Source organism: Syngnathus floridae, chromosome 18, assembly GCF_059516105.1.
Source record: "Syngnathus floridae isolate MCC-2025c chromosome 18, RoL_Sflo_1.0, whole genome shotgun sequence".
Lineage (NCBI taxonomy): Eukaryota > Metazoa > Chordata > Actinopteri > Syngnathiformes > Syngnathidae > Syngnathus > Syngnathus floridae.
The window spans coordinates 5,662,594-5,683,152 of NC_142430.1; the positions used below are offsets into that span (position 1 = coordinate 5,662,594).

The 20,559-nt window shown below is 49.9% G+C and overlaps 1 protein-coding gene and 1 long non-coding RNA gene across 9 annotated transcripts in view; one reads left to right on the plus strand and one right to left on the minus strand.

Moving 5' to 3' along the window:
• Nucleotides 1–19,564, plus strand: part of bahcc1b (BAH domain and coiled-coil containing 1b) — a 69,357-nt gene extending 49,793 nt beyond the window's left edge. For 5 of the 6 annotated variants that reach the window (XM_088359195.1, XM_088359198.1, XM_088359196.1 and 2 more), the window contains 24 exons: nt 40–1,953; nt 2,512–2,623; nt 3,061–3,248; nt 3,321–3,461; nt 4,318–4,490; nt 4,578–4,926; nt 6,063–6,914; nt 8,656–8,822; nt 8,949–9,085; nt 9,292–9,396; nt 11,336–11,408; nt 11,715–11,901; nt 12,004–12,165; nt 12,999–13,163; nt 13,250–13,473; nt 14,430–14,598; nt 14,703–14,820; nt 14,902–14,977; nt 15,072–15,180; nt 15,252–15,365; nt 15,434–15,562; nt 16,003–17,366; nt 17,439–17,675; nt 17,833–19,563. In XM_088359195.1, the coding sequence (XP_088215321.1) occupies nt 40–1,953; nt 2,512–2,623; nt 3,061–3,248; nt 3,321–3,461; nt 4,318–4,490; nt 4,578–4,926; nt 6,063–6,914; nt 8,656–8,822; nt 8,949–9,085; nt 9,292–9,396; nt 11,336–11,408; nt 11,715–11,901; nt 12,004–12,165; nt 12,999–13,163; nt 13,250–13,473; nt 14,430–14,598; nt 14,703–14,820; nt 14,902–14,977; nt 15,072–15,180; nt 15,252–15,365; nt 15,434–15,562; nt 16,003–17,366; nt 17,439–17,675; nt 17,833–18,042 (7,475 nt within the window). In that variant the 3' untranslated portion in view covers nt 18,043–19,563. Of the gene's footprint in view, nt 1–39; nt 1,954–2,511; nt 2,624–3,060; nt 3,249–3,320; nt 3,462–4,317; nt 4,491–4,577; nt 4,927–6,062; nt 6,915–8,655; nt 8,823–8,948; nt 9,086–9,291; nt 9,397–11,335; nt 11,409–11,714; nt 11,902–12,003; nt 12,166–12,998; nt 13,164–13,249; nt 13,474–14,429; nt 14,599–14,702; nt 14,821–14,901; nt 14,978–15,071; nt 15,181–15,251; nt 15,366–15,433; nt 15,563–16,002; nt 17,367–17,438; nt 17,676–17,832 lie in introns of all 6 variants that reach the window. The other variant, XM_088359199.1, reaches the window with a different exon arrangement.
• On the minus strand, nt 11,255–13,967 carry LOC148382486 (uncharacterized). 3 transcript variants are annotated; one of them, XR_015853897.1, is made up of 3 exons: nt 13,882–13,967; nt 12,961–13,401; nt 11,255–11,506 (listed from the first exon to the last, which is right to left on the minus strand). It is a non-coding gene; the product is annotated as an uncharacterized LOC148382486 (long non-coding RNA). The 3 variants fall into 3 exon arrangements; XR_015853896.1 differs by lacking the exon at nt 13,882–13,967 and adding an exon at nt 13,741–13,849; XR_015853895.1 differs by lacking the exon at nt 13,882–13,967 and adding an exon at nt 13,610–13,742.
• Nucleotides 19,565–20,559: the final 995 nt, after the last annotated feature.

Consider the following 20,559-nt stretch of genomic DNA (forward strand, 5'->3'; position numbering starts at 1 on the left):
TTGGCCCAGTGATGGAAGGTACCTTTTCTCTTCTCCCAGATCACTTCTACCTAAGAGGCCTTCCGACCCAGCCCCCTCTGCTCTCCACCAATCACAGCCTTCCCCCGCTTGTCAGATCCGCTTCCGGCCACCTGCTCGGTTCCTGCGGCCGAGAGACGGACAGCGCCAGCAAGAGCGCCAGGGACGCGGGCGAGAAGGTTGTCGCGTCCTTATCGAAGGAGAAAGACAGATCCATCAGTAAAGAGCGTCACCAGGACAATAAAGAAAAACATCAGCTTCCTCCTCATCAAACGACTGCTCCCACTCCATCAAGCATCCAGCACAAAGCCTACCCGCACCCCTCCCATGCTCCTCCCATGCTTCACCTCACTCTCCAAAGCAGGGAGGAGGATTCCAGACACCTTCTGGAGCGTCACAAGGAGCACAGAGACAACGACAGCCAGGGAGGGAAACATACCAGTGCCTGCAAACTTTCCAGTGTTTCTGGTGCGGAGACTGTCCCCAGTGAAAAGGGGAACACGTTGAGCAGCTGTAGCGGGGGCGGGGCAGGGAGAACTCCTTCTGGAGGAAGTAGGCGTTGCTATAAAGAGCCCATAAACGGGGATATGAGGATCAGCGACTCTTCCGGCGCTTCCTCGGAATGTATACGAAGAGGTACGGCTGCTGCAGCGGCCATCTTGGCACCTCCGCACTCTGTGGCCTCCTACTCCATGCCTCCTCCTCCACCGCCCCCACCCCCAACTCATAGCTTGCACATGGGCTCAGCAGTGGTAGGAAGCTGGCTTCATCCGCATCACCATCCGCATCCCGATTTTTACTGCCACCCGGCGCCTATTACCGTCGTACCCTCCAAAGAGACGCTTTCTGGAGGGTCCAGCAGGGAGGCTAAAATCATAGGCCCGACGTTTGTCCCTTCTGTGGGAGCGCTGGGAGATCTGGCAACCCCCGAGTGTCGCGCCGGTAAAAAGGGAGAGGACAGAAACGGAGAGGGAGCTTACGAAAGTCCCTCTCAGCACCTCAGTCGCCTTAGCAGTTGCCAGAAGAAGGACAAATCCCAAACACATTTGCAGCAGCTGGGATACGGCAAGGCTGACAAGCCCCCCGACTGGAGCCAACAAACACAGCACTTCCAAAAACACAATCCCAGTTCCAGCTCTCAGCCTGAGCTGCGATCCTGCAGCCTGGAAACAGCCTCGTCCCTCCGAGACGTGGAGGTTGTGGAGGATGTTTGCCGGCCCTCGCTCCCTCCAGATGCCCCCGGGACGTACCCCGGGGCTGGACATTGGTCCACGTCCAAGACTGGCTCTCCTCCTTTTAGGGACTGCACTCAGTCGGATGGAAGGGCGGGGTCAGCGATTCAGAGGGAGGGACAAAAAGTCGCCCGCATACGACACCAACAGCACCGCAGCCACGGCACGGAAGAAAAGGGAAGAGATGGCCAGGTGACGACATCGTGGAGTGCTCGAAGAGGACCACAGGATGAGCAGAAGAAAGAGTCCCGTCACGCCGGTACATCAGCCTGTAACAAAGACAACAACCAATCTACTCCGCTATCCCATCCCTCGTCGCCGAGCACAGCAGGGGAGGGCAACGCCATGAAGAACTTGATGAACTACAGTTCCCAGCAGCCTTTACTGCTGCCCCAGCGGAGCCCCTTTGGGGGCTTGGGCTGCCTTAAGCAAGGTGGGGAGAGATCAGAGAAGGGGGAGAGAAGCGGAGGCAAAAACAGCGGCGTACAAGACCCACCCAAACAGTCGCTCCCTCCTCGCAGAGGCTCCTCTAACGAGGGAGAGAAGGGCGATAAAGGCGGGAGGGAGGCTGGCGAGGCGGGAGAGGGGGAGGTGAGGCAGCCTCCGGTGGGTATTGCAGTAGCGGTGGCCAGGCCCCCCCATCGCTCTCCAGACAACACCCCTGGACACAGCAGACAGGGCAGAGTGCTGCCCAGCATGAAAGGTCAGACGCTGCTCTATGTTCCTTGCATTCAAAGTCAATTCATGCTATTTTGGGCCTTTGGGCTATTTGAACAGAAATAGGAGCTGTTGGTGTCGCCTCCATTTCTTGGTCCGTTTGATGTTAATTGGGGACGCAACAGGCCGGCCAATTATAACAAGGCAGACAATTTTTTCCCCAGCACACCAGAATCTCACAATCAAAACTGAAAGCAGCTTCTATGTCGACGTGTCATTTTGCACGATGGAGAAAGGAGATGAAAGACGTATTTTGATTGCATTCACGGGAAATATCTCTTGAGTCACACTTTTAGTTCAGTTAAGTTCCCAAGGGCGTTTAAGAGGAGCCTCTGTTTCAGGAAAAGCATACTTCATGCACTTTCCATGTCCACTCAATCTGGCCAATCAAACACATACACACACTCCTGGTTGGCTGTTAGCATCCAATTAGCACACACGTTACAATTTCCAGTCAAAGGAAGTAACAACAAAGACACCAAAGTGTTTTAATGATCTTGTTCATTTCTCCATTTGTAAGCATTTAGCCGCATTTGTGTTCCAGGGGTGTCCCGACCCATGTATCCACTCGGCCGCGAGGCAGAGGAGAGGAAGAGGATGACAGAGGATCAGATGGGTCTTCATCACCTGGACAGGGACAGAGACTTGATGATGAGGTACGTACTTCCACCAAAGCATGAATGAACACATCTGTTTTCTCTCGTCGCAGGCCTTTTATTCTTTGTCCACGGTTTTTGGTCGCTGTCTCTTTACACCCCCTCACTCACTCCATTTACTCCACTCAGCCTTTGATGTAGTGTTTCCGTACCACCCCAACACACACACACACACACACAAACACTATCTCTTAGTCTGCCTTTTAGTCTGAGATGGGCCTCGATGCCTTAATGGTATGGGGACTAATACAAATGTCTCTTAAGTATCACGGCTCTATTATGGGCCTTTAAAAAAAAAAAGTTGGCTGTCACTCATCCTTGATGAACATAATGGTTGTCGTGGCAATGAAGATCACAAGGATGGTAATGATGATAATTGTGACGATGTCGAATGAGCTAATGAGGATAATGAGCAAAGTTGGTGTCCGGTTGAAAAGGGACAGCAAGGATCGCATCGAGTTTGCCAGGATCCACCCTTCGAGTAGTTGCCACGGTGACCTGACCTCTCACCTCTTGGTGCCCGGAGGCGCCAGCCAGTTGGGGGCAGACGCCGCCGCCGCTCACGCTCACCATCACTGGATGCACAGAACGGGAAGTCCCTCCCTCTGGATGGGACATTCATATAGTGAGTGGACATTTTTCACCCATTGGCTTGGACGACGGTATGCTGAGAGCACTATTGCACTTTTTATTCCAGGTCTGAACCACGTGGGGATGAGTGCCAGTTTCCCCCCGGGCTTACCCAGCCCTCTCCAGCCTGTGCTTGGCTCGCTCACCCAAGACCCCAGCTCCCCGCTGATGGTCCTTCCTACGGAGCCTGGACCTCATCATCACCTTGGTACGTCCCGACGCGCACACACAGTACATGGCAAGCTCGCCGCCGTCCGAACGCCAGCTCCCATCTCGTCTCCTTCCTTCTCTCCATTTGCGCCAATGGAACTGCTGCCATTTCTCTCCCAGCGTTTTAGTATCATTGGCTAATCATAATATAATGCTCAACTAAGTCCCTCTGTCAGTGCGAGCGTGTTTTATAGCGTCGTTAATCGGAGCAGCTATTTCCATTGCCCTCAGCAGCGTGGGCCCCCGGCATTATGCAAAAGCGTTTCAACTGACGTTCGTCTCTCTCGTGACAAGCTAAGTTGTGTCGTCATGTCTGGACCGACATAAGACGTTGATCAGCGTTAAGGGTTCTGGTTTACATCTTCGGGAAGTCAGATCGCGTGTGTATGTGCGTGCGAGTGTGTCTGAATCCTTCTTTGCAAACAGGCTGTGAAATTTAATTATCTCCCGCCTCCCTCGCTCCGCTCCGTGGGAGTTCCTGCGGAGAAGGGAAGTGCATCCACTGAACCCTTCCCCTGGGAAACATTAGCCCACTCAGGCTAATCTCGCAGAACAAAGGTTCCCAGTGACAAAGCAGCCAAGGAGGCATATGTGTGTGACCATGTGTGTGTGTGATGAGGACAGGGCGGGGCTGAACAGAATAACACCCGATTTTAAATAGTTAAGGGGGGGGGGGGAGTTGTGGTGGTTTGGGGAAGATGGCCTCAGCCAAGCATCCACAAAGAGCACCTTTGTGACATACTTGTCTTTGAAGCCGCTCCACACACACATATGGCTGACTTCTTCTTCACAAAGCAACTACGTCGGGCTTTAAAGTCAATATCTCCAGACCAGCTCTCTTGTCCGTCCCGCAGACGTTTTAGAGCAATCGGGTCTGTGGCCTTCTGTCTATGGAGCCCGCGGGGCCCCTCCTCACCTTCAGCATCATCCCGTCTACTCCCGTTCCTCATTCCTACGGCAACAGGAACTCTACGCGCTACAACAACATCGGGCCATGGAGCATTTGCAGCGCCATTCCTTGGGACAGGTACCACATGTCGGACCAGCTTGGCCCCCGTGTGTACTTTTATCTCCTCTCACGGGAGAAAACTTTTTTTTTTCCCTGTGTTCGTAGCGAAAACACGACGAGCAAGCCGCTCCGTTCGAAGACTCGAGAACCTCATCATCCTCTTCCACCACGTCCTCCCATGTGGCCAAACCCTTCTCGCACACGCCTCCCCCGCCAAAGACGTCGGCGCCGTCGCCGGGGCTGTGTCCCAGCCGTCAGTCGCCGTGCTACCACTCCCCCTCCAGACGAAGCCACCCGCCCAATCCCTTGACCCCCGCCCCCAGCCCGGCTGCGGCGGCTCCCCGCTCGCCAGCACTCAGCCCCGCACCGTCGCTCTTACCCAAAGGCTTGGAGAGGACCAGCGACAGGGGAGAGGGGCAGCCACCTCAGGACTACCCGCAATCCCTCGAGCCTGGTGAGTGGGAATGTTAATGATTAATTGATAAATGCTGAGAGCTTTGGTGAGAGAAAAAATTGGAGGCTGCATCTAAGTGAATATCTAAGTGAATATTTAACAGCGGTGGGAAATAACCAGAAGTTCAAATTGAGTATTTCGTTACGATACTAAAAGTCCCTAAAATGTGAATTGTCTTCTGAATTTGACGTTCCACGCAGATTGTTAACAATATTAAAAAAAATGCTAACAAAATCTATTCTATAAAATAAAATCAAGCTCTAGAATTGAATTGGCGGGTGTTTTCCACAGTGCAACAAGTTGCTCAAAAGTAGCAACACCAGTACAAAGGCTCTGTTCACAAGCTGGCTGATGACTCACACTTTGAAAATTAAAAAAAGAAATTAATGAAAGATGAAAGTTAGAAAGACAATAAAAAGAATGAAAGAACCTCTAAAGCAGCCACACCAGCCAAAGTTCACTTGTCGGCTGTCAAGTGACAGGAGGAGGAAAACAAATTTTTGGGATATCAAAATATTTTAAGGGACTCTTCACCAGGTATGTCTTGACCACTCCAACTTGTCTTGGTACTGTTAAAACATCCTGAGTAGAATATATGCAATTTTCCTCGATGCATGTTAAAGGGGGCCGGCGGTCAAGGATGGGGATACCATATATGTGTGTGTATAAGCATGAGACCTGCCCTCCTTAACCTTCAGGGGTCCTTGAGAAGTACAGGCGGAAGGATAAGCATTCATCTGGCTGCATTGTCAGGGGGTGGAGGGATACCATCAATAATAGGCTGACAGGGCTGGTGCTGCAATCACAGGGAAATGGCAGAGTGTCATCAATATCCTGCTCACACACTCGCACACACACACACAGAGTAGCGAATACTGTAACGTTCACACTGTTCCTTCCTTCTGCACCCTGCTGTCAGTGTATTATGCCAACTTTAATCACATTCTTCATCCTGTCTGCCAGAGCTGAATGGTCATACATTTCAAACAAAAATGAAAAATGAACAGATGATACAATCCCCCCCCACCTAAAGATTGTTTGATTCCTTGAAAATGTTTCATGTGCTGGTTTTGGGTTTTTAGTTTTTTTGGGTGGGAAAAGTTTCATTGGCTTTTGTCTTCTTGTCTTTCCACCAGACTTGCCACCCGTCTACGCCTTCCCTCCGCTCTGCATGGGTTTCAAGGCCGGGCCTTCGCCGCCCGAAGCCCGCTTGGCTGAGCAAGCCTCGCAGGAAGCGCGGCTGGCCGAGCCTGACTCAAAGTCTCTCCAGCCTCTTCCCCACATCCCGCCTCTCACTAAAGATGAGACCAGGAGGGACAAAGAAGAAGAAGAAGAGGCGGAGGAGCAAGACTGTGAAGTGGTGGAATCCCACAGTGGACCCACAGAAGAAAAGGGGGAGGAAAGTCAAGGGGGTGGCTTCGCTGTTGCCGAGCATGAAAAGACCACTTCTGGCCCGCTGCCCCCGTCTTCTGTCCCGGATCCAGCCGGCCCGGCTGCGAGCGAAGCCCTTCAGCGATCCCAGATATCCAAAGACGATGAGGTATGCGGGAAAGAGGAGCTTGCAGGAGACAAAATGGAGTGCGAAGCAACAGACTGCTCTCTCCTGGGAGAGCCTGCAGAAGAGACAAAAGAGGAGGAAGACCAGACCAATCAACATGAAGAGTTGGTCGTCGACGGTGACGAAGAGAAGCAGATTGAAAGAAGCGTAGCGGAACCGGAAGTATCCCAACTTCCTTCTCCATCCTCGGATGGGCCTTCTCCATCTCCCTGTGTCAGCACGGCAGCCCAGCAACAAGGCGCCTACATGTGGAGCCTGGAGCTTCTCATCGCCGCCGCCCTGTGCGCCACCCGAGATGCCTTGCACGCACCAGCACCCGCGGCCCGAGCTCCGAGCCCCCTGGTCCACCACGGCATGGAGATCCTGGGGGAACTGGCTGAGCTGGAGATTCAGCAGCGGAGTCTGGAGAGCAAAGAGAACCAAGATGAAGGTGACCACCGAGCGGCGTGTTCAAAAATCTTTCTTGAGTACAGATTGTGGCGACTCTGCTCACGCTCTGGAAATGAGCCAGCACACACACACATATACACACGCATACACACACAAAACACGGGCGCACACGCATGCATGTCCCCCAGGCTCTGGCGTCTTGCTTTGCTAATTAGACCCTTTTCCTTTTAAACACTTCTCCTGTAAGCGCTCCTATTTTCCTCTTGTCCCTCGGAGAGAGAGTGTTTTTATTTATGCCAACGCGTGTGCGCGTGCGAGCGAGTGTGTCAGCGAGTGTGTGTGTGTGTGTAAGCTGTTAAGTAATCCCAGATGAATCCCCGCTCTCTTCCATCAGACTCTGTCTCCCCACTAGGCTGCTTCCCGCCTCTCCGCTTCACGCTTTTTTTTTTTGCCTTTCACCACACCTTTTGTTTTTTTTTTCTTCATTATTAAGCCATTGTAATCTTGTCCCTCATCTCCCAAAACAGAATTAACACCTGTAAAAATCATACGTCACTTTTGTCCATATGTGTGACACGTACATGGTGTGTGCATTGTTTACAAGTGCACGCGACACACATTTCACACGCATGTGTAATAATAGGCGTGAAATCAATAAGTCCTGTCACGGCTCGCAAAACGTTTGCCAAATCGCAACCGCTGTTATTAATACCGCTGATGGCAATTTTTGTCATTGCAACATTGGGGGAGATGAAAGCGATTCCGGGCCGACGCTTTCACACTGCTTCTCGGTGCGGAAGAATATCGCAGACGTTGGCTGCAGATCGCAATTACAGATAGCGGCGGAATCAAGATACCTCCTCCTCTGTATAAATTAGCACCGTTTCTTTTATTGGCGCACAGACAGGAGCTTTTGTATCGGGAGTTTTTTTTTTCTCTCTTTCATATTTCCTTTCTATTAAAATTCTACTCATTAAATATAGTAGACAAATAATTTCTCACCGGCTTTGCTTTTATTAATACGTTAGTGTACTCGGAAAAACTACTTGGTCAAAAAAAAAAAAGAGCCAACTTACAACAGCAGTCCACTTTGAAACGAAAAATGATTTGTAAACAATGGCGTCATAGTATGGTCGTTAGACTGCATCTTATGTCCCCTCTACCTCGTAGAAGAGACCGTGATGCTCCACTCCGGTCGGTCTCCTCCAAAGGCTAAATTGGCTTCTGTCCATGTCCGTAATGAGGAGATGTGGGAGAATAAATAGATAGCTCAATAAACACTTTACCTCTTATTGCTTCCCCTCCCTCCGTTCTCCTCCCCCTCCCTCCCTTCCTCCCGTCTGGTGTCCTCCTCTGCGCTCGCATGCCGTCTGCGCACCTCAGCACAACTACTGTATGTGTGTATTTCATGTACAAAGGTGTGTGGACAGTCTCATGAATATTCTGTTTCATCTGCTGGTGCCGTGACAATGACAGAGCTAATGACATTGACAGATGTAGTGATTGCGCTCTACGTCTTCTACGCCCCCCCCCCCCCCCCCCCTCTCGTCGGCACGTGTTGTTTGTGTGCACGATTAGGCAGGAGCAGCCGTATACATCAAATAAACTACACAGCTAATATCGTAAACATCACCACTCTTCAAGGCACGGCTACGGCGCTAGCAAAATAAATCAGCTCGCCGCGCGCAACATGTTTGTAGAACGCCGTCAGCCGTCTTGTCACTGAAGCGATGTAACAATCCGCCCCCCCCCACCCCTGCCCGTCAACCGTCTCTCCCCAGGTGAGCGTATGCTGACCTTTGACCTGCACAGTCTGGCAACGCTGGCGGCCGCCCGGGCCTTGGAGATGGGGGAAGGGCCTCGTCACGGCGGAGCCGAGCAACGATGTCAAATTAGGGAAAGGCTGAATTTGCGCAGGAAGTGCAACTGGACGCCTCGACATGAGCCGGTGAGCTTTTTGTTTCAAGAGTTTTGAGGTTCAGGGTACGCAGCTATGTATGTAAATAATACACTGCACATTTTTGTTCGGGTTCAGCTTTAGAATCCCCTTGCTTTGTGTGTGTGTGTTTGTCAGGTGTGTCCAGCGAAGGGCTCCATGGAGACGATGGGAGGGGAGGAGCTGGCCATGCGTGTCCAGTTGGCCGAGCTACAGCGCCGCTACAAAGAGAAACAGAGAGAATTGGCCAAGCTTCAGAGGAAACACGACCACCAGTAAGCACACACACATGCATGTGCACCTTTTGCACTGCTGTACATTTCAACAACCACAATGCCGCTGTCATGCTGCCCGCCCCCCCTCCAACACCCCCCCCCCTCTCGCACCTCAACACAGTTTGACCCGCAGCCAGAACAAGTTCCCTCTGTAGTCGACCCGCTCTCCTCATTTAATCTCTCATCTTTTGCCTCCCTCTTTCCAGGAAAGAGGAAACGTCTCGCAGCCCTGCCCGCAGGGGGCCAGGCCGGCCCCGTAAGCGCAAGTCCACCCCCGGTGCGTCGGCTCCAGACGCCTCCAAAAGACTCAGGTGAGGTCCCGCGACGTGGCGCCCGCACAATCAGCCTGATTGGCGAGCCGGGGCTCATTTGGCCTGATTTGTGTTTGTGGTTTTAGTGAAAGGCGCGCTTGATTTTTCAAGAAGTTCTACTTCTTCAAATCAATTGATTTCAACGCGCCGCCTATAGCTGATGATTTGCTTGATTGGGCGCAGGAAAGAGCTGCTTGTGTGCACACACACTGGCAGTTATAGTGCGGCTCATCACTTTGGCATTGTTGTTGTCAACAAAGTACAATGGTACCTTGAGATACAACTTTAAGATTTTCCATGGCCACCATTGTAACTCAAAAGAACGTCGTCATATAATCCCATCATATTTCAGTAATATTAGTCATTCTTTGCAGAGGATAAATAATATATGCCCATGAGTAGTGTTGCATTTTTCATCTTCATGGGTTGGTCAAATATGCATTGCTGTAAGAGCCAAAAAAAAAAAAAAAAAAGCTAGCTGTTAGCATGTCAACGGCGCTTTGCATAGTTTGTTAGCAGTAAGCTAAGCTCATGAGAAATTGAATGCGAGTTTACTTATTACGCCTGGCAGGATTTTTGAGAGGAGTCCTGATGAAACCGACAAGACCCTTCATTAATCATCATTAATCACTTTTAATCATATCTATCACTCGCATTGATTATGTCCCGCTTCCCAGTGAACCATTAGCATGCATTAATATAGCCGGGCAAAGTCCTGATGTACAGTTATTACAGTGATAAACGACTCGACACCGGCCGCGCCCACTGCAGCACACCACCGCACGTTACTTGGCACGCGCTAACACACACTGACACACACGCACACTAAGTATTCCACCCCGCTTATTGATGAATGTGTTTTCTCATGCCGCCCCACCTCTGTTGGCATGTGCCCCCCCTCCCACTACCCTCGCCAAGATAAAATGATTAGAGAAACTCCAGGTTTGTCACAGTTACCATTATTAGAAACGCTAATGGGAATGCCAATGAAAGGCTTTACTCGCACATGCCTTTGCAATTCTTCGGCACATTCTCAAGCACAGTTGGTTTAATTACGAAAGCTAGCTGCTACGTGCCTGAACACGTTTTTTTTTTTTGTTATTAATAAGCCATTTGTTTATGCTTTCCTCTTGATGGGAGTGTTTGGAGCGCAAGCCACAAAGGGAAGGAAGCGAATCGCTAAATATTCAGACGAGAGTTTGAATATTATCATACAATTAATAATTATGTCAATTATTGTAAGGACGTAAAGACAAAATCAAAGAATAATCAAATAAATAAAATGTCGGCGTTGTGCTTCACGCCAAAAGTTGCTAAGGGTCGAGTTCAAGCCCTGTGCAAAAACTGCTTTTCCAAACACTTGTGTGCTGCAGCATTACAATTTCTCATAACTGGGCTCACTCGATGCTGAGGCCCGACGCTTTCCTCTGTGGGAATATAAGATTCCCATGCCTCAGACACCAGCCGCGAACACGGTGCGTGTGTGGGTGTGCACGCGTGTGCGCGGAAGCGCCAGCGTACAATGAAGGAAGGACACAGCGAGAGAGGCGGGTGGGGGCGGAGGCGCCGTGGTGTAGTGTTCAATAGATGTTAGTGTTTATTGATCGAGCCCCGAAGCTCCGGTCAACGGACAGACTCCCTGGAGACTGCTTCATCTCGCCTGTTCCCTCCTCTACCAACCAGCCTCCTCACACACACACACACACACACACACACACACATACACACCATCCTCATCATCATCACTCTTTTAATGTGGTGATTCAGTAGAATATTTTGCCTCATCCAAGTTATGAGACAGGGTCGATTGAGGGGAACCGGAGAGTGGATAACGTAACAATGACGGGAATGAAGGGCATACAGATGCAAATGTGTGATTTTTATTATTTTATTTTATGACACTCTCTCACTATATATTCCCTCTGATGTGTTTTTCCAGGGCTGGTGTTAATTTACAGGATGAAGAAAGAGTCAGGAGGAAGCATGACTTCAGCAGCCTCAGCGCCACACAGGTCAGTCCCACAGACACAGACGTCCACTTTCGGCTGTTACCTTTCCATTACTGGAAGGATATTTGTCAACTCAACACGGCAATTACCTCACAAGTGGTCTGTTAATGGTGAAAAAAGAGAAAGAAGGCGACTTATATTCGTAACAATACAACGCAAATTAGAAACGTTTTTGAAAATCTTGATTGAATGTCACAAAAAGTAGATCCTGTAAATAATGACTTGATGTGAAATAGAAAAACGAGAAGTAATACAACGGAGCAAAGAGTCAAAGCTGCTTAATCAGTAGCCAACGTGTCGCTTCCGTAGTTGAAAGCCAGCTGCAAGCACAGAGGTCGCCCCAGCGCTCTGAGCTCCAGGCTGGCCAGACGCGAAAGCCAGCTGAAGCAGAAGGCCGCGGCCCAGCGCGCCGCATCCTCGGCCAACGCGCCGCACTGCCGAGTCGCCGGCGGTGCGGAAGACGGACCAAAGAGTCACAGCGGACACGGAGGAGCAGGTGAGGAGGGGGCGCGCTGTGGACTTCATCTCCAAGCACCCAAAGAATGATTTTCTTCCAGAGGAACTTACTTCCTGCTGTTTTTCCTTTTTCCAAATTAAGACTCACAACAGGAGTGGGAGGCCAGTCAGATGGTTAAGAGAAAGCGGGGTCGCAAACCAAAGGCGTTGATGAGCCCCGACCCAAACCGAGCGCCCGGCTCGACCCGCACCTCAGAGAAGCAGGAAGTCAGGGAAAGGAGTGACAGCGAGAGCTCGGGGCATGGTGAGTCTGACGAATTTGCTCTTTTTAATTCATTTATGACATTTATGTAATTTTTCACAATGATAATGAAACAGATGCAACACTTGATTTGTGCAAAAGCAAGTTGTCGGCACACGGCGCGGCCTCTTCTCACTTCTCGGCTCTTCTGTCACAACGTTCAAACTGTTAACGACTTGCCGCGGGGCATGCCATGCCGCTCCCTCTCGTAACTTAATTCGCCGCCACCCCGAGGCCCCACGACACTGTACGGTAACACGATCCCGCTCTGGCCCTGTTCAGAATGTCGCACCCATGTCCTCGTCGCTCCTCTTCACCCTCGCGGCTTAGCGAGGATTCCCTCCTCGGAAAGCATTTTTGATTCGACCCACGCGGGATGCGAAACTTCCTGGTTGACCTTGTGGCCTTTAATGACACCGAGCGAGTATGTGTGACCGTGCGCGGCCGAGTGTTGACGACGGCGGCGTAAGTGACAAGTTTGTCGGGGATGTGTCGACACTCGACACGATCCTCGCTGTCGGTGACACACAGCTGCCAATAACTATCAGATGCCAGCGCGCCCCCGCGTGCAAATCAAGGTCGGCATATGCAGACGTGCGTGCGAGGCCAAATTGGCTTCCCATCCCTGCAAGAACCCGCCGTTCCTAATATTGTGGCCGCTGAGCCTACTTACTATTACGGAGGTTTTTCAAAACGCGCGCTGACGCTAAAGGAATATTGAAAGTCGCTTGTCGATACATTCCGTCAAGCGGGTCCCCCGGACGTAGTTAATGGTGTTTGCATTCAGATCATTCAAACCTTGTGTGACTGATCCTATTGACGTTGTGCTTCCGCAGAAGACGAGGAGGACTGCAGCTGCAACAGCGACGAGGGAGCCAATGACATCGGGATTAGCTCATCCGCCAAAGACGCTGCCGTAAACGCCGGCGGCTCTTTTTCGGCCCAGTCGTCGAGGCTCCACTCAAACCACAAAAACAGTGTTAAGAAACCGGGAGCTCCAGGTGAGATTTTAACGCATATTTATCATTAATTTACCTTTAGGGGTGATATTTAACATAAAAAAACTTGGGTTCCCTTTCACACTCAGGAAACGTAGTTATCTCGGAGCAGACGAAGGCCCACAGGAAACAATGCCTGGCCGATTGCAAAAGTGAACGTCACCATGGTTTGAGAAGAACTTCTCTTCCCAATTGGGCGGCCTCTTCACTGGGCTGCCCTTTTGGAGACGGCCATGGAGCTCTGCAAGACGACACCAAATATTGCAAGGAAGTCACCAGGAGAGACTTAGACATGCACAGTCATCTGGGAAAGGTGAGACTCTTATTTACATAAACACAGAATCTGCGCTTAACTCAAATAATAAAGACAGAGATGTCAATTGTTGTTGCGTCCCGGATTATAAAAAGCAGAAAGAAAAAAGCTGATTCCTTTTGAAGAAACAACACACCCTGATAGGAAACCAGTCCAATCTCCCAAGTACCCCTCCACCTCTTTTCAATGCTTGAGTCACCATAGCAGCATAATAATAGATTATGTTTGGCGCAAGACCTGGAACACACCCATGTAACACACACTCACGCTATCGGTGCCGAGAGTGGGAGAATAATCACGCGTTGCCTCTGGTGGTGACAAGATGCCGGCCGCATGCGGGAAATTCAACCCAAACGCCAGCTCATGTACACTTAGCGCGGCGTGGAAAGACTAAATACAGGCACAAACCTGTTGGACGAGGTGACTTTTCATCATCACTCATCAGTTGTCTTCTTGGAGAAGGACGAGCCTAAACCTGTCTGGGCATGGGTAGTGTCGGAGGTGTGTGGGAAGGTGAGCACAATAAATGAGACTTTAGTTTGTCCGGAAGCAGGCGGTCCTTACTCCTGCACGTGCACCAACGGGCCTGTTGCTACTAAGTTCATCAGTACACAGCAGAGCTGTCCGCATCCACCATTTGAGCATTACATGATTAACATGGGAGCAATCCGACTGGATGCTTTGTAAGTGCTTTGAAGCCATGTTAGTGCATCATTTCCTGCATCGTTGCTTTTCTGTCCACCATCCAATGGAATAGCCGAGCCGCCCTAAATGAAAGCTGCTTTTTGCGGTCGGGCCATTAAGAACAATAAACCAAAGTAGGATAGAATATTTAGGAAATGGAGCATTATTACTTCAGTGTAGATGTTAAGAGTTATGTTGGCTGGACTTGTGCCTAATGAATTGTCCCTTAGTCAACATAATATATTTCAATTTATTCTTATTTACATTTGCAGGCTCAGGGTCACGCGGTCAGCCGACTCCTGCAGAGCTTCACCGCCGACGATGGCTTTCGCCTGGAGGAAGAGAGCAGCTTCTCTGAGGGAGAGGAGGAAGAGGAGGAGGAAGATGAGGACGATCAGACAGCGTTGCACCTTCCTCCTAAAATGCCTTGCAAAATACCCGGTAGGTGACGCGCCGATAATTAAAAGATTTTAACAGCGTGCTGAACCAATGACCTCACATAGTAATTTTCCATCTTGTAAATTTTTCAATGTTCTCCTCATCAGCCTTGCCCAACTGTGTGCTCAGCAAAGAGATGCTCGTCGACGGCCTGAAGATTTTAATTTCCAAGGAGGACGAGTTGCTCTACGCAGCCCTGGTGCAAACTCTGGACCTACCTGATATGTACGAACACGCTTTCTACTGTGTAAGATGTATTAAAAAGGTTGTATTGTTATATATATATATTTTTTTTTTGTCTCCTAGCTTTAGTGTTGTCATAGAAGGGGAGCGCGGGAATCGCCCCCGGATTTATTCACTGGAGCAAATCCTACAAGAAGCTGTGAGTTTCACTCTATCCTCATTCAGATCACATTGTTGTTATTTGCGTCTGGCCAGATGGACTGTATTTCTTATTTGTTGTATTTGGGTCAAAGGTTCTGGATGTGCGGCCCCAGACTGAGGCCATCTTGGCAGCAGGGACGCGAGTTTGTGCCTACTGGAGTGAGCGCTCACGGTGTCTTTACCCCGGTTATGTCCACCGAGGTGAGTGGGACACAAATCCTCGGAACACACCACCGAGAAAAAAACAAAAAAAACTTGTTGCTTTTCTGCAGGGGGTGCAGGCGACGAGAAGGAGGGAAGCGTGATGGTGGAGTTTGACGACGGGGACCGAGGACGCATTACACTAGCCAACATCAGACTCCTCCCACCTGGATACCAAATCTGCTGTGAGTATAATATTTTGGGGTCACACCGACAAAATAGAAGTCGTTATTGAGCGCGACATTCTTGTCAGGTGCGGAACCATCACCGGCGCTTTTGGTCACACCGGGCCGGCGATATCGCCGCAGCTCTACACAGGAGAAGAAGGACATGGCCACAGCCAATGAGGAGCCAGCAGGGAAGCCCCAAGAGAAGAGACCAGGTGAGGCGAGCAGCTATGCTATCACGTTTTCCTCCAAGTTGGCGCACATGACTTGGATGGACGTGTGTGCATTTTCAAACGTTCTTGTCTTACTTAGTTTGTACATTCCGCGCAATCACAGATAGGCTCACGTTTCCAACTGTGAGTGAGAGAGGAGCACATTGTCAATGGAGATATGTGAAGAAAATTCCTTTTATGCTCTGTATAACCACATTCATCATGATTTTATGAGGTGTCGTCAGAAACATGCGTGTCACTCATCGCGATAATGCTTCAGGTAGAGACAGGTATCGGATATGTCCAAACCTACCTGGCCCGGTAGAGATAATGGTATTAAATTTCTCCGGAGCTCTTACCTCCACTATTAATCTCGCTCTGTTCCCAACAACTGTCACGTCGTATTGATTCCGACTCCTCTCTGCTGTCATCTCCTCGCTCAGTTGGCAGGCCCAAGAAAATCCACTCCGTTCCTAAGACTGCCGGCACAGCGGAGACGGACTCTCGGACCAAAGGCAACGCTCCCTTGGTGAGCTGGTCCGCCGCGCCCAGGAAAAGACCCCCGGTGGACTTCTTCCTCTTCAACGGGACTTCCCGTAAGACGCAGAAGAGATTTCGAGAGCGAGACCTGGGCCTGTTTCATCGCCCTGCCTCCCACCCGCTCACTTCCACAAGTCCGCTCAGAGGCATCTTTGGTTCCCCTTTTGCGGTTGACTCTTTTAGTAGCATTGCTAACGGCTACTCCGCCTTTGGTAGCGGCGGGAACTCCGGTTCGGCGCGACACGCCAACACGGGCTCTTCCTCTGGGCCCCGGGACATCTCAACTTGCTCCTCAGTCGTCGCCGCAACGATAGCAGCAGGGAGCAAGAAGCCGCTTAGTGATCGAGACAGAAAACAGTTCCTGGTGAAGCTCGATCACGAAGGGGTGACCTCGCCGAAAACAAAGAACAGCAAGGCTCTACTTCGACTCGGAAATGGAAGCAAAGGAGGTAGAACTTTGTCCTCTGCGGGTGCGCCGCTCCGATACGTTCACCCCGCCATGCTGGTGAAGGACGCAAAGAAGGGAGGAAGCGATCGAGAGAACCGGCCGGACCCTCTTCAGAAAGATCTACCGGCTAGCAGCCACGGGGGCCAAACTGCAGATTACACTTTGGACTACCACAGCGACGGCCCGAGTTCGTACTCTGAGCTGGATGAGGATGACGAAGACGGCGGTCGAGGTGCCAGGGCGCGAAGAAGAGGAACGACGGCCGCGTCCCATCGTAGCGGCCGCTTTCTCTCCCGTCTCTCAGTCTGCTCCTCTTCCTCCTCCTCGTCATCGTCTTCTTCCAGCTCCGTATCGTCCTCGTCCCTTTGTTCCTCAGACAACGATTCCTCCTACTCGTCTGACGAAGAGTCGTCATCGGTTCTCCTGCGTCGCGCACTGCTCCAGCAGGACAAACACAAACACAGACAGAACCTGAGCTCAGAGTCGAGCAATGCCACCCCTCCCGCCACGGCAGCGGCTCTCCCCTATGTGGCCAAGGCCGGAATGACCCACTCCGGGTCAAAGGGGAGGACAGACGACAGGACCGAGTACATTTCCAAAGGAAGCGTGGTGACAAACAGTAGTGCAACCAAGACCCAATTGAAAAGAAAGGACGGAGTTGCGAATAGCCACCATCAAGGTCCGAGTGGTCCTCCACCTTCCTCCAAGGACCCGACGGCACCTAAAAGGCAGAGGATGTCCTCGCCTGAGCCTCAAGGCAGTGTGACTCCACTGCTGCCTGGACGCCAGCTGTGGAAATGGTCCGGTAACCCGACACAGGTAAGAGAAGCTTATTAATCGGAATCAAAGTCAAGTTTGAGATAACTATTAAGAGTTTTCTTCCACCACCAGAGGAGAGGTCTGAAGGGCAAAGCCCGCAAGCTCTTCTACAAGGCCATCGTGCGCGGCAAGGAGACCGTGCGGGTCGGAGATTGCGCCGTGTTTCTGTCGCCCGGGCGGCCCCAGCTGCCTTACGTCGGCAGGGTGGAGAGCCTGTGGGAGTCGTGGAGCTCCAGCATGGTGGTCAGGGTCAAGTGGTTCTACCACCCGGAGGAGACTCGCCTGGGCAAGCGACACTGCGACGGCAAGGTAAAGACCTCAAAGTGAAAAGTGGGAAGAGCCATGAGATTTTCATTCGAATTTTTACATGAACAAAATAGAATTTTATTTCCGTGCCATTTCCCGCGTTAACCGGTTTTCTCAAAGGCAAAAGGTTCATATGACATTGTGACCGACTCTCTCCCAGAACGCCTTGTACCAGTCCAGTCACGAGGACGAGAACGACGTCCAGACCATCTCGCATCGCTGTCAGGTGGTCGGCAGGTCCGAATACGATCACATGATCCGCGAGCACAAGTCCGGCGCCACGGCCAACGATCTTTTTTACCTGGCCGGCACGTACGAGCCCACCACCGGCCAACTGATTGGTGCCGACGGCACGGCGATCGTATCCTAGCGTTCGTAGCGAGTGTGACCAAAGCTGTTCGGCCAACCGCTTCCCGATGGGGCGGGGCGGGGCCAATGGGATATCTCTCTGCTGGATCACGAGACGGAGGAAACTCACAGGACGCCACAAGTCGTTTTGGGAAGGTTGGAAAGGTCACTTACTGCTTTTCTTCTTAACAGGACCAAAAAAAAAACAATGGAGCCTCCAGGTGTCATTTTGGACTGTGCGCACGAGCTGATTGGTTGCAAGCCAAGATGATGTCATGTCACGCCTACTAATGTTTTGCCCCTCTCAAGCCATACACATCAATACCTCTCTTGCATCTTTGTATTCGGATGCGAAGACACGTACAGGTAGTCGGATTGCTTTTTTTTTTTTTCTTCAAACGTGTGCTTGGGTGAGTGATTGGCTTAAAGTGGCCTCGTGTGGATGTATAATAATGTAAATATTATACATAGATATTTGTATAATATTTCTTTGCAGCCGAGATGCTTTTATATCAGCGGCTTTGTGGATGGGGAGGAGGTTGAATTATGAATGCACTGAACAAAATCACAGATGAGGTCAAAATGTCCGCCCGGCGTGGTTGGCAGCCCCGTTTAGGGGGTTAATCCATTTCCTGTCGGACTCTTACTGGAAAAGAAACCAAGTTTCTGCTTTTCACTGATCCGGAAAGAATCCAGTCAGACGTAAATGTAAATATTTATCCGACGTCTAAAATACCAAAGCACCCGCGTGTTTACACTTCCATCACATTACAAGAAAATTTTATGAGAATGATTAAAAAAAGAAAAATAAGTTCAATCAAATCTGAATCCGGGACCCCTGCAATCAATCACCGAGGTATTTGAAGTAGAGTTCCTCTCGTCTCAGTGTTGCTATGACAGCCTCGGAGAGACGTCGCGGCGACATTGTCTGCACACTGCCCAGCTGATGCACTTGAGGTCTCTATGACAACCAGAATGGCATCACGTGACTGTGAAGGACAATCAGCGCCAATCAATGGGACAATGTTGAGAGACAAAAAAAAGAAAAAAGGATCAAATCGCAAATGATGCTTCTTGTCACTTTTATTCCTGCTTTGCCAAAAAAATGTGTGCGTGCGTGTGTGCGCCGGTTTTCTTAGTTCACCGTGGTCTTACCGTTTATGCAAGCCTGTGATGACTGTTGTATAGGATGTACAGGGGGGAGAACACAAATGCCTTTTTCTTTTTAGGGCTTTGACTGACTTTTGACGACTACGTTGGCAACAAACACTTTTTTGACATGTGAAACTTTTGTAAGAAAAAAAAAAAAAGATAAACACTGGATTTACTTCTGATCATCCCATTTCGACGGAAGCGACATTTTTTGTTTTGTTTATTTCCTCTCCCACTGGAACCCGCTTTGTATGGTTGAGATGGAAAAATATTATTTCACTCATTCTCACGGAGGTATTTCTTACATATTTCCATATGTACAAAAAGAAAAAAATATTTATCTTAATTTTATTGCCTTTTTGTGTTTCATTAAAAAAAAACAATTCTTCCAAAAAGAGAAAAAAGTTTTATTTCACTGCTTTTTTTTTTCCTTGAGCTCTGAATAGCGCCTTGTGTTCTTCAATGGCGATCATTTGTCAGCTGAGGGAAAACGGACCATGGGATAAAAGCGCAAAAGAATGAGAAGGAAGAATGGGGTGGGGGTGGGAGGGTCGTTTGAGAGAGGAACAAGCTATTTGAAACTGTAGCTGTAGTTGATTGATGGCGGAGGGGTGGAATTGCGAAACTGTATCTTGCCGGCAGGCTGTACAGGTGGGTCGGGTCTTCACAGGAATCAAAACGGAACACGACCATTAAAGGAACAAAAGGCGAGGGGATTAACTTTCACTGTGCATAGATTTCAAACTCACTTCAATCACAAGTAACCATTGACCTTTGCTCTAGGGCTCCACCTACAGGTTTGTAGTCTTACTTAAACTTCAAGTTGCATTTCAAAACTATAAAGTGAATAAAAATATCTAAACTTTGAATCTTGAGACAGCAAAGAGGCGGAGCTATTGGTTTTTGGACATAAAAAATATTTTGAGTTTTATATTCATTTTTGTGTGTGCAAGCAGGCCACTGGAAGGAACATTGAGATCATCTCGAGCCGCCCATTTCTGGGACAAGGTGAGCCAATTTACACGCATTTTATTTGAGACTTCCTGTAACATATTCACGCCTTAATTTTATTCTGGCACTGTAACAGGAGTGACACATCTTATTGCGCCATGAATGTCTGGAAGGAGGCTTTGATAGTCAAGGAAGTAACTCATGACTCACCATTTCTTTCTCTGAAAAAACAAACATTGCTAATGAGACTAGCGACAGTTAAAAATCACCCACACATTCACATGCCTTTGTCCATCACCATGTGTTTACTTTCCTTTTTGCCTGGCATGTTTTCGCCGTTTAGCTTGTGATTACAGAGATATGGAACACCGCATCCAGCCAACGTGACCGCACACACACACTGCGGGTCCTCCTCATTGGCTCCCCCAATCAACCG